The sequence below is a fragment of the Sinocyclocheilus rhinocerous genome, unplaced genomic scaffold (genome assembly GCF_001515625.1).
Source record: "Sinocyclocheilus rhinocerous isolate Xijiao unplaced genomic scaffold, SAMN03320098_v1.1 scaffold120, whole genome shotgun sequence".
Taxonomy (NCBI): Eukaryota; Metazoa; Chordata; class Actinopteri; order Cypriniformes; family Cyprinidae; genus Sinocyclocheilus; species Sinocyclocheilus rhinocerous.
Window position 1 is genome coordinate 338,487 of NW_015657486.1, and position 14,234 is coordinate 352,720.

The following is a 14,234-nucleotide window of genomic DNA, read 5'->3' on the forward strand; positions in this document are numbered from 1 at the left end:
ATGCATTGCTAAGAACTTAATTTGAACAACTTTAAAGATGATTTTCTCAATATTTAGATTTTTTTGCACCCTCAGATTCCAGATTTTCAAATAGTTGTATCTCAGCCAAATATTGTCCTATCCTAACAAACCATACATCAATGGAAAGCTTTATCAATGGAAATATTTATTCAGCTTTCAGATGATGTATAGATATCAATTTCGAAAAATTGACCCTTATGACTGGTTTTGTGGTCCAGGGTCACATACACAGTGTCTTCAAATATTGTTGTATTATAATATTTTTCTTCAAATATTTTATATATGAAAAAAAATTATATTTAAAAAAAAACAAAAAACATTTTTTAAATATATTTTTTATACATTTATAAATTTCTCTAGTTATTCCAAGCCCCCAAAAATACTGAGAGTAAAAACTGAGAGCAAAAAATATATTTTTTAGATTCCTTATTAATCACTAACGACTGGAATATTGTTGTAAACGATGGTGGGCCTTCAGAAAGGTTTAGAACAACTGCTGTTTCAATATAGACACAGATACATTACATGCCATTGCAACAGATACACACATTGGCTTCACTGCACTAGTGTGAATCTTGTGAGGCTGCTAGTTAGCAGAGAGTTACTGCAGAGCTTGCAGTTTAGCTGCAACACAAAAAGACTTAAAAGACTGTAGCTGTAAGGCATAACAGCAGAACACACACACACACACACACACACACAGACGCATCGTGATCGTCTGTGCCAAAGGAAGCTGGTACAACAAAGTGTCCGCTGCCCCTGTGAACGCCCAGCATGTGAGCGTCAGCGCCTGTTATGCCCACTTCACTAAACACACACACACACACACACACACATACTGTATGATGTACTACTGTAAACTCAGAGGTACAGTAGATGCTTTGCAGTGTTTCAGATAAGACCACTGTATTTCCTGCAAGAGAAAACCAAAGCGCATTCTCACACACGCTCATGCACGTATTCGGTGGAAAACCCCGTCATAAACCAGAGCACTTCAACACCTCCACTTTTCTCACACGCTATCTGTGGGCGGAGCCTCCAATCAAACTATCTGGGGGCGGAGCTTGTCATTTAGCTGCCTTCAAAACATGCCAGAAGGGTTTTTATTTCAGATGAGCTCCTGAATTGGGAGCATACTTTACTTTACTTTATTATCCACGTTGTAGAAAATTGTCTCTGGCTTCACAGTACATCACCAACACACATATATATCTACACACATACACATATATATAAAAAAAAAAATACATCAGTCACTTGCATTTAAAATTTTGACAGCACTGGGCACGAAAGATAATTGGTAAACTTTCCTTGTCGCTCGTGGCATGCCTACAGCATGTCAAAGAAGTATGTGAAACAGAGGTAAAATAGTTAGCTAAAACTAAAACCATTAAAAAAAAAAAGTTTCTTGGAATAAAAAACTAACCTATTTTATTTTAACTAGTGGCAATGGAATCATTTCTCATCTTCATTTAGTTTGACTTTAAGTACAAAAATAAGTCAAACTGAAATAAACATGTATAAAAACTATATAGACATTAAAAATAAACAAACTGTTAAAAATGACAAAATTACTAAAACTTTAACTAAAATTAAAATGAAAACAGAATATACAAAAACAAACTATTTTAAACTATTCAAACTATTTTTACAAAACGATAATTTCTCGATGATACTAACACTGGGTGATATTAATCATAGAAAATTTGCATTTTCTTTAAAAAATGTAAAAAAACAAACAAACATAATTTTCTGGTTTGTTTTCCAGTCGCTGCATTGCTAAGAAGAACAAGCAACAAACCAGTTTTATTTTATCATCATTAATATAATAAGTACAGATATATAATAAAATGCATGTAATAAAATATAATAAAATTTAGTTTTTATTAATATTTTGAATTACATTTCATTTTAATTTTAGTACGTTTTGTTTTTGTTGTTTTTATTGATTTGTTCATCAAAAAATATAATAAAATATCATACACTCAGTGTTTATTCATATTTAGAATTACTTTTTTAAAAATATGTCATTTCAGTTAACATTTATTTTAAGTAACAAAATACTTTTTAGATTTTATTTAACTATAATAATCCTGTTTAAAACTTTGTGTCAGAAAGTAAAATACAGTAAGCGTAGAACTAAAGGAGGTGGCATGTTCTGCCTGATTAAAATTCACCTTGAGACTGCAGTTCCTTCTAAGAGCACCTTTGGCTGTCATTCCTAATGAGCAAAGTGGAAACTGTGGCCGTACGCTACTCCATTCTGGATCGGCCGCATGGGGAGCTGCTGCCAAAAAGCATCTGGCTGATATTATTCATCTCACCAGTCAAGACAAGACAAGTGCTGACCAGACAGAGAGAGAGAGAGGTGTCTTGGCTCTCCTACATCACCTTTACAGGTTAACTGTTTTAAAATGCTTCAGTGTACAAACTTTAAGCGCGATATTAATGCAGAAAAGATTGCAGTAATGAACTGCCCTGCAAGTTCAACAACTCATCTGTCAGACGGCCGGTAAATACACACATGACACCTAAAGCTGCTGTGTCTGATGTTTAGATAGTTTCTGGTGTGTTCAAACTCAACCAATGATGTGAGTTTGGAGGCGGGGCTATCTGTGTGCCTGACGAATAGAAGATGAGGGGAGGAGCACAAGGAAACCTGTTTGGAAACAAGCATCGTTTTTTTTTTTTTTACAATAGGGTGTTTCATTAATGGTGCAGAAATTAACTAGCAGCTCCAACATAAACTAGTATTCAAAAGTTTAGGGTTTCAATGTTTTTGAAATAGGTCTCTTCTGCTCATCAAGGAAACATTTATTTGATCAGAAATGCTGTAAAAATGCGAAATATTATTAGAATGTAAAACAGCTGTTTTCTATGTGAATATGTGTTAAACTGTAATTTATTTCTGTGATGCGCAGCTGTATTTTCAGCATCATAACACCAGTCTTTAGTGTCACATGATCTTCAGAAATCATTCTAATATGCTGATTTGCTGCTCAAGAAACATTTCTGATTATTATCAATGTTGAAAACAGTTGTGCTGCACCATATTTTTGTGGGAACCGTGATACATTTTATTTTTCAGGATTTTTTGATAAATAGAAAGCTGAAAAGAACAGAATTTATTTGAAATAGAAATCTTTTGCGACATTATAAATGTCTTTACTGCCACTTTTCATCAATTTAATGCATCCTTGATGAATAAAAGTATTAATTTCTATAAAAAAGACCCCAAACTTCTGAACCCTTGTTTTGTTTTCTGGGAAACTGCTCTCTACACGTTACCTGTTCAAACAGTCACACTCGTAAGTTTCATTCTCAGTAAGAATTCGCAGGTATGAGACTCTATGCACGTAAATGTCCTACAAAAAACACTTACACAACACAAACCTGTATTCAAAGAAGACACTCACACATTTGTGACCACACACCACACACACATCCAGTTCACACATCAGTTTCTCACGGTCAAAGCAGATCTGTGAAAATCTTAACATGCCAACTATCCGTCTCTGAGGTAAACCGAAACATCACAGCCAATCACACTCACACAAAACACAATCGATCATGACCTGACCCCTCACCTCTAGAAGCACATCTCATCTACTTTCTGGCAGATTAACTATTTGACAGCAGCATGAAGGGCAAAAAGTAGTCAGATGCATAAAACAAAATTTAAGACCAAGCAGAAACGCCTGCCAACCTGTTGCTTTGGCACTGGACTGAAATAAAGCTCTATGTTCTTGGTCAGAGCTCACAGCCAATCAGATATCACACAGCCTAATTAATATTCATGACCCAAGAGCGACTGGCCAACCAGGGACCACAGGCTATTATGACTGAATTAGAGTCACAAAAAATGAGTCACACTAGTTTTCAATATGTTTGCCATGGCATATTATTTTATTGCATTTGTTATGAAATATAAGTAAATTACAGAATTTATCTCTGCCACAGTTGACTGACAATCATAAAAGTCATGACACCATGGTTTGTCAGGTCAGTTTATAACGATTTTCAGTGATCTGAGTGACAGCGATTGTCCTGATAAAAATAATTATGCAAATTAGAAGCTATGTGACACCTACTGCAGTTACGAACTCGTTATCCGGCAAAATATTAATTTTTAGCTGCAAGAACTGATTCCTTTTCAAAACAGATTCTTAAAAAATCTTTTGAATTTTTATTTTTCAATCCTATTTGTAATCGGATTTGCTTTTTTTTTTTTTTTTTTGAAAAAGTTTTTTTTTAAGAACTGAGAATTATAAAGGTTCTTCTTTTTTAAGAATTATAAAGGTCAACATGTATTCTTAAAATATGCGGAATAAGAAATTAGTTCGCAATCCAAAATCCTTAAAAATGCTGGAATTACTATTAAAAATAAAATTTTTACATTTTAAAATAATAATAAGGATGTAGTATGACAGACGCTGGCTTAAAGTTAAAAGAAAAAAATTATAAGTAAACAAATAAATGATTCAATTAAAATGAATGGATAAAAAATTAATAAATAAATACAAATAAATAATCTTAATAATAACAAAAATAACCTGGTTTATAATTAATGTAATTATTAAAATAATGATGAAAATGTAAATCAAACACACACTGATTTACAGTAAAAAAAAGAAAGAAAAATAAATATTTAAATAAAAATAAATAAAATTAATTAATCAATTTGCGATACAATAATAGTAATAATAATCTGATTTTCTACAGTTATTACCAGTTACGCAGCCCATTGTTAATGTTACATGTTGTAAGGTATGCAACTACTGTTTTTTTATATTGGTTGGCTGATATTTAACATTAATATTAATATTGATTTAATACTGACTGGCGGATCCAGCACGCCCTTCAATACTGCATATTTCTGGCCTGATGTAAAGTACACACTTCACACCAGTCAACTGAACAAAACAAATGATTGCAGAGTCACTTTTCAAATCTGTGTGAGACGTGTAAGAGAAGACGTCTACAGTGCTGCAGAAAACCACAGACTCTCTCCTGAGACAAACAGATCAATTCAGTCTGGCCAGAGATCAAACCCCATTCAAACACACACAATCACATCTCACACTGCCATTCATCACACACACACACACACACACACACACACACACACACACACACACACACACAGAGGACCACATACTTATCAGAGATGTGATGAAACCTCTAACAGTGGGTAATAAAGTTGAGTGTGTTCATCATCCGGCTCCAGACGCGAATGATTCCTCAAATCAAGAGAGCTGTGCTGCTACTTTACTATTTCCAGATGCAGGACCAGAAAACAGCTGAAAAAAACCCAAGTAACCACAGAATAACATGCAAAAACAACAACAAAAAATGTGCAACCATAGCAACGCCCTGGCAACCACACACAGCAACTACATAGCAACACCCTGGCAACAATCTACAGCACCATAGCAACACCCTAGTAAAACAATAAGAACACCCTTGCTACTGCATAGTAACATGCTAAAAATTAGAAATCCCTAGCAACTACATAAAAACTTGTTAAAAACATCTTAGAAACAGCATATCAATGCCCTGGCAGCCATCCACAGCACCATAGCAACTGCATAGCAACACCCTGACAACCACTAAGGACACACTTGCTACTAAATAGCATCATGCTAAAAAAAACATTTAGAAAACCCTAGCAACTACATAAAGCATGCTTAAAAACACCTTAGAAACAACACAGCAACACCCTGGAAACAATTCACAGCACCATAGCAACTGCATAGCGACACTCTGGTAACCAATTCAAAAACCTTAGAGACTACATAACAAAATGCTAAAAAAAATAGAAAGCCCTAGCAACTGCATAAATACATGGTTAAAAACACCTTAGAAACAACATAGCAACACCCTTGCAACAATCCACAGCACTACAGCAACTGCATAGCAACACCAGGACAATCAGTCAGAATATAGGCTACTAGATACTGTTCTACACAGTAACATGTCGAAATAATGTTGAAAACCATAGCAACAGCATTAAAAATGACAAAAACATCCATAGCAACCACATAGCAACACCCTGGTAACCAGTCACAACACTTTAACGTCTCATTAGAGACGAGCAGCACTCACATGAAACTCTTTTCCACATGCACTGCATCCCACATGAAATAAGGCTGAGGAAACGAGGAATTCTGGTCTTGTAATTTTCTCTGCAGGGCTGAGTGATGTCAGTATGACCTTAGCGACCAGCTGCTGTTTACTAGACTCAATCCCATACTGCATACTTCCTGCACATGAGGAAACCTCAAAGAAAATCATTCATATCCAAGCAGTAAGGGAGGGACACCAGCACTACACACACACACACACACACACACACAGACAGATAAATCTCAGAACTCTACAGTCTATAAAGAGAGCTCCATCTGGAAGAACCAGGACACCTAAAATAAGCATGTATACATACATATAATCCAGAATATTACACAAGCGCTCCAAACCTTTACACACACACAAACACATGTGGGCCTTTAAAGGCTATATGCAGTACACTCTCAGAAAAAAAGGTACAAAAGCTGTCACTGCGGCAGTATCTTTTCAAAAAGTACTATTATGTACCATTTTAAGTACTAAAATATGTATGCTTTCGATACAAATATGCACCTTTAAGGTCTTTATATGCACCCTTCAGGGCTAAATAAGGTTCAAAGGGGTATCTTTTGAAAGGGTCCCGTCCCAGTGACAACTTTTGTACCTTTTTTCTGAGAGTGTAGCTACAATTAATCTAAGAGAACTGATTTTACTCATAACTAGGGCTGCAACTAACGATTATTTTTATGATCAATTAGTTGGCCGGTTATTTTTTCGATTAATCTGATAAAGAGCCTTTCTTTTTTTACTGACAAAATACACAAATTCCACATGTTGCCCAATGCTGTCCTTCAAACAGACTTGCCAACTGAATGCTATAAGCTTTGCTATACATTATGTGCAAAAAGAGTTATAAAGCACAGTTTAAATGGAGAGTTTAAGTAGACAAACGGACAAAGGACCGTTTAAATCCCTATACTAAAAATGGAGATAATAATGATGATAAATCATCATTAAAGATGAATAAAGAAAAACACAAACTCGGTGTTAACAGATGAGAGGAATGTTCTGCATGAACACACATTAAAAATGCTTGAATTACATGTTGACTTTTAACCCTAAATTTAACATCTAATAACAGATATTTCAGCAAAATGAATATTTTATATAAAATGAATTAATTTTCCCCCTCTCTACTGCGTTCAGTCTGTTTGAAGCGCCGCCGTTCATTCAGTAAATTCAGTTTAACGCAGACTTTCAGGATGGGCCTTCATGCAAAATAGAAACGCATGCATGAATATGTAACATTTACAGATAAGGATATAACCGTAAAATGAAAGTTTTGCGCTGAGGAATCATGTCACGCATTAAACACACACATCTGTCAAAGCGTTTGACAGGATGAGCCATGTTAAACATTATGCTAAAGCATTAGTTTGAAGTTTAAAATAAAGCATTCGCATGTTTTGGGCAGCTTGGATCACACACCTTTCCTGAAGCAGCTCACTCTGTTCCTCTCTTCCACTATTAGATTCATTTCGTCCATAGAAATGCGTTATTCAGTGGTATAATTTGACGCAACTGGTGGAAGTTTTCCGTGCACGGTGGGCAGATGCAACTAATCGATAATGACATCCGTTGTCGATGATTTTCATTATCGATTATTATCGATTAGTTGTTGCAGCCCTACTCATAACTCAGTTTTGACAAAAAGTACTTACTGCTTTTCAAACATTGATTTTCGATATGCATCTCTATATTTATAAGGTAATTGAAAAATTCCAAGTACAACCAAAATCTATTCTACACACACCCCTAATTTTTTACAGTTCTAGAAAAGAGTTTTCTGTGAAGGAGAATATCTCCTTTCAGAGTGGACTTTGAGCTTTGTAACCTTGCAGATCTTTTTATGCTAAAAAACAGCAACATTACACACTAACTAAAGTTGAAAAAGAGAAAAGGCATAATAGGACCCTTATTCAAATGCACTTAAATGAAGACTTGCCATAGTGTTGTATTGTTTTTAGATAATGCTCATTAAAATGACTTCTGACTAACCACAATAAAAGAAAACCTTCTGCATGGTTAGAATTTTAAAAACTCCCAAAGGGAGGTTCTGTCAGATTTAGCTCATGTCTGGGGCAATTTATGTCCCACAAGTATTACTACAGTAAACCCTTACACACACACACAGAGTCATCTGGAAGTTGGTGGAGCCGTAAAACCACAGAGTCAGGGGTCATCATACAATGAGAGACGTTGATTTCTCATTTTAGGTTTAGCCTGGTTTTACGGATTACCCAGAAGGCCAAAAAGAGTCTGAAAGAGTTTCTCTTTTAAATTCACAGAGGAAGTGCTTCCATTTAAACAACCTTCCTGCTGAAAAGTGCAGGTTTGAACAGTTTTGAATTTACATGCTAGTCCAAGCTGGTTTTTCTACTTAGTTCTACACTGTAAAAAATGACTGTGAATTTAATGGTAAAAGACTGTAAAAATGCACTATGTTGTTTTCCAGCAAAATGTAATGAAACCGTCTGAACATGTCTTGCTGGTTTAATGAACTGATCAAATGTACACCCCAATGTAAGGGACAAAAGTATCTGCCAAAGGCTTAAATGCAAATGAAATTGTCTAATAGTATATTCCATTCAAATTCAAGATATTAAACTAGTTTAAAAGCCTACGCTGCAAAAAAAAAAGATTTTCTTACTTAGTATTTTTGTATTGTTTAAAGTACAAGACAAAAGACTTTTTTGAAAAAAATGTAAAAACAACAAAAATAATAAAAAACTACAAAATTACTAAAACCTTAACTAAATGTAATATGAAAGCAGAAAATATATAAAGTCTAATTAAAAATATTAACAAAAACTACAATAGTATCTGAACATTTTTAAATCAAGAAACATTTATTTGAGGAGGTAATAAGTCTTTTTTTTTTTTTTAAGATCTGCCAATGCGGTCAAAAAAATAAACTTAATTCAAAGGGAAAACTAGTTTTGTTTTTCTTAGATATTTGTTACTATTTTAAGAATAAAGTCACTTAATTTTAATCTTTTTTTCCCTTTCTTTAAAAAAAAAAAAAACGAATCATATGTGATTTTGCTTCTTAATTCTCAAGTATCTTGATTTAAGAATGTTTAGATAATTTATTGAAAAATAAGACTAAAATACTCTTTTGCTGTGTAATATTGTGGTTTCAAAGCAATCAGCATCCAGATCACATGGCAGCAACATCAAAACTAATGTTTGCCATCTTTACAGTACTTTCTCTTTGATCTAGTTTGATACAGGAACGTTTACTCAACCCATGAAAGTTTGAGGTCGGGACTATCTGTTTGTCTGACCAAACTCTGAAGGAAAACATGAATTTTGCAGTACTTTTTAGTGGTGTTATTGCCATAGAAATGGAAATTTTCACACTCAAAAGTTGTGCTGTAATGAACAAAAACATGCACCAAAATAACACACAGCTTGGTTTTCCACGGAGCATCCCATGTGTCCTAATTTAACCCTGAACCGTTCTACTTTAGGTCATTTGTTCTCTCATGAGGGAAAACAGTGGCCTGCGGCAATGGCATCATGCGAACAGAGAGCCCTGGGGACGCGCCGATCTGTGTGTGTGTGTGTGTGTGTGTGTGTGTGTGTGGAGAGAGTCTTCAGAGAGTATCTGCTTTTGGTAGGAACTGCACAGATTTTCCAAACAGTCCAAAACCCCTCAAGCTGTCTTTGTTCATCTTGTTGACTTCAAATGCAACATAGCGCAAACACACACATGCATTCATGCACTATCACACGAGTGCATCCTCAAATGATCCGTTCAGTCTCTCCTCTGATGCACTTTTGCTGAACGTTTAACCTTGAAAGGTGTGCTTTTGATGTGTGGGAACTGTAGTAAGTGGTTATATAGCAGTCTACACATTTACTGTGCTCAAGTCCTCTTGGGAAGTTCATATTTACAAGTTGGGATGTCGTAATTATGACATCAGATGCGAGTCACTTTAATCAGAACAAGATGGCAATGTAACATTTCTACCAAAAATTCAGAAAAAACTACTTCTTTTTGTAAACTACTTCTTTAAAATTATTAATAAAGAATGCACACACTAAGTGTGTTTTTGCTTTTTTTTATGCATTTATTCTATATCTGAAGGTGCTGTAAATTTAATCATTACATATAAGCTGTATAAAGCTAGCTAAGTTGCATGTATAAAACACATACACAATAATTACAATAAAATATGCATAATGACTCAATTTTAACAATAACCGATAAACCTTCAAAGACACACCTGCTGTGAGCTCTGAGGTTAATCGATTGTGCATGCTTTTGTTGAACTCATCTGTTCACATTAATTCGACTTTTTAAAATAATCGTGTTAAATAGCAAAAATTTGTAGTGAAAAACCACATTACCCATGATGCTGTGCAGAAAATCCCACCAATCAGACAGTCGCATTAAGCAAAGTGCAAGAGAGATCTTTAGCTCCGCCCACTCCCATGAAACGCTGTGAATGATGTAATCGAGTCAATCTGTGCACTCAAAATAATTAAATATTTGTATAGCTATGCGTATTTTGCAGAAAAACTTAAAATATATTGTACCTATAAATACAACCAAAAAATTTTAAATTAAAAGTTTTATTTTTCTCCTTCACATTAAATTCAATTATATCATTCGCAATGCTTCATGGGATGGTAGTTCTTTCCCTCATTTAAGCGGTTACGTTCACAGACTTGTATCTTTGCCTTTTTTGTCTGTTTTCAAATATTTTTTGCTTCAAATCAAAGTTTATAATGTTGTGACTCTCCTCGTAGCTGGTTGGTTTGGTTCATAGAGTATAATGCTTTAAAGAAGACTTTTTTTTAAATCCCCATGGGAAAAATAATTTCGGAACCGCAGCGCCACTGAAAAAGTGGGCGGGCACTAATGCAGTCTATTGGCGATTGGTTCTTTATTTAGAAGGCGGGGCTTATTCTGTGTTGCAATTTCTCCCATTCATAGTAAAAGCATAGTATATCTTAAGACTTTGCTTGAATGCACCTGACATGATAATTACGAACTTCCCAAGAAGGCTTGAATGCACCGAATTTGAGGAGGCTTTCATGTGCATTCAACGTTTGCAACATGACTTGAATTCACTGATTCACATTTCCAATTTTCACATTTCACAATTCAAATCCACTTTACATAGGCTAAGTAAACAACATGTCTCTGTGACTCACCTGTGTCTTGTCTGAACTGATGCATGGACTGCAGGTCTATGACGTAGGCTGCGAGTTGCGGATCCACCTGCCCCAGTATGACGGTCCCTCGTGCGTCTCCCTTCAGGACGTTTTCGATGTGATGACAAACAGCGGCGCTGTATGGCCTCCAGCGGCCGTGTTCGTTCAGCCATTCCCAAACCACCACCCTAGCCATGCTCTGAGACGAGTATCCGCCTCCCAGAACTCCAGAGCCGGGTCGAGCCATTTGATTCAACTCCACACCAACAGCAATCAGAATGGACTTCGTCCCAATATACGCAGGGAAAAACGTTCCAATAGAATGTTCCTATTGAAAACACATTGTGAAGATTCAAAACTCTTGATTTTGCTTAAGAACGAGCGCACAAACTGCAGAAGTCAATGCACGTCCTGCAGCAAAACGAATTAGACGCTGCTCTGTTCACATGAGGGATCCGCCGCTGTAATTGAGTTTGCCCACATAAACTAGATTAGTCTCTAGTATTCCAGCTCTGGAAGTAATCATGCTCTCCGAAGTAGCTCCTCCTCAGCAGAATAATCCAAAATAGATGATCTGAGACGGAGTCCAGTCACTGCTAGCGATGCTCAGATAATCCTGCAGTCCTGAAGTCCAGTTTTCTGGTCTAGATCCAGTTGAAGGAGAACACGCTGCTCTTGGACAGGACTGCCAGTTTTTGCATCCACATGGTCTGCAATACTATTGCGTATGTAATGAGACAGAAAAAGAGAGTGAAAATCAGCCCAAAAATATATAATCAAACTTCATTTATTTGAAGGTCCAACTATATAGTTGTAGAATTATCATTAAAAATAATTAATTTATCATTGGCTGCTGTGCTCTTTCATCAGTGGTGTTATACCACTGTAGATAACTCTAATGCATATCTAAATAATACTTTTTTTTTTGTTGCCATTTTTATGTTGCAGTAACACCACTTGCATTAACATCTGTGATTGCTTTCATGCGAAAATAGTACATTAATAACTTTATTTTAAATGAAATCTAATTCATATTATTTTAAAAAACAAATAAAATTTATTATTTTTTAAACTGCGTTATGAAACATTTGCATGCATGTCAAATTGTTTTAAATAATTTTAAATGCATTTACATATTAATTATAAGATCATATAGTATTTCAAGTAGCCTAGCAGTTTTTTTTTTAACATAATAGTTTTTACAGGAATTGTTTTCATCGCAGTTTGACTTTTGCCATCAGTAGGTAATACTGTGAACTGCATGCAAAACCTGTAGCAAATCATGTCAGACATATATGCATGTGAACATGATATACTGAAAACACACATATGCATACAGAGAGAGAGAGAGAGAGATCCCTCTCCTCCTGGTACCCATGAGCCCTTTAACAAACCCTAAGGAAAGATCCTGTATCAGTGATCAATAACTGCAGACCTCTGATGATTTACATGATAAACTCATCATAAATCCAAAAGAAACTCGTGTTCTTCTCAGCGCAAACCAATCCAGAATGAATCGCATGTGGCCTCGAATCTGGTCTATTATAAGCCAGTTCTAGCCAAACATCTGTCTGATGTCTGTTTTAACGGGCATGCGTGTGAAAGAGCCGGTTCTGCTCATAAATCCGCTCTCGATTCATCTTCATTTACGAACAAATGATCTCGTTCTTCTCCATATGGGCTCCAGCTCCGCGTCTCCTCCGGATTTGATCATCAGAATCTCATCAGTGCATCACACCGAAGCAAACGGGACGATTTTGTCCACTAAAGCGTTTCGCAAAGCGAGAATTCATTACTAGATTATGAAATAAGGGAATGTGCGCGTTTACGGATCTCTAGGAATAAACGGGACGCACATGAGCCATGATGAATTCATTTATACAGGCTCATTCTGAATATGACATCTCACATGGATAGGAAATTCGTGTTATTTCGTATCAGGTAGAGCGTGTTTTACCTCAGCACAGACGCAGAAATGAGGAAAAATGAATCAGTCACCTGTGATGTGAAGCGTCTCCGCCGAACCGGAGGTCTGATCCTGAATAAAGGACGAGAAAATGAAAGACTGAATAAGCGAAGTGTTTCTAGATCACATTCCCGACGCTAAACGAGCAGAAGAGAGTCGGAATTCACCGTGTTCTGCTGTCTATGAGCTCTATTGGCTGTTGCTCATGTTGTGCGCATCGTCCGCCGCCTGACTGTTGCTTGTGTGTGTGTGTGTGTGTGTGTGTGTGTGTGTGTGTGTGGCTCTGGAAAGAAGCAGCAGTTTCAGCATGAGAAAATCAGATTTTCCGTCCATATGACCTCGTGTGTGCCTTCCACCGCTCAGAAATCCCATGAAGAGAAGCGTAGGCTAGTAGTCATGCTTATTGGATATGTATAATAATGTGTAATAAATTACAAAACATCAAAACAAAAAATACATTATAAAACATTATTAAAACCCTAACCCTAACAAAAGTAAAAAATAATGAATAATAATTTTAGCAATATTACAATAAGGTTTCATTTAACAGTAGTTAACTATGTGACCCTGGAACACAAAGCCAGTCATAAGGGTCCTTTTTTTTTTTTATTGAGATTTATACATGTATCTGAAAGCTGAATAAATAAGCTTGCCATTGATGTATGGTTGTTTTGATACAACTATATGAATATCTGGAATCCGAGGGTGCAAAAAAATCTAAATATTGAGAAAATCATCTTTAAAGTTGTTCAAATGAAGTTCTTAGCAATGCATATTACTAATCAAAAATTATGTTTTGATATATTTATGGTAGGAAATGTACAAAATATCTTCATGGAACATGATCTTTACTTAATATCCTAATGATTTTTGGCATAAAAGAAAAATTGATCATTTTGACCCATACAATGTATTTTTGGCTATTGCTACAAATATACCTGTGCTACTTATGACT

At 35.6% G+C, this 14,234-nt stretch overlaps 1 protein-coding gene across 1 annotated transcript in view; it reads right to left on the reverse strand.

Moving 5' to 3' along the window:
- Positions 1-13,497, reverse strand: part of LOC107721025 (E3 ubiquitin-protein ligase DTX1-like) — a 38,696-nt gene extending 25,199 nt beyond the window's left edge. The window contains exons 1-2 of the mRNA XM_016528878.1: positions 13,312-13,497; positions 11,314-12,031 (exon numbers count right to left, since the gene is read on the reverse strand). Coding sequence (XP_016384364.1) covers positions 11,314-11,560 — 247 coding nt within the window. The 5' untranslated portion in view covers positions 11,561-12,031; positions 13,312-13,497. The remainder of the gene's footprint in view (positions 1-11,313; positions 12,032-13,311) is intronic.
- Positions 13,498-14,234: the final 737 nt, after the last annotated feature.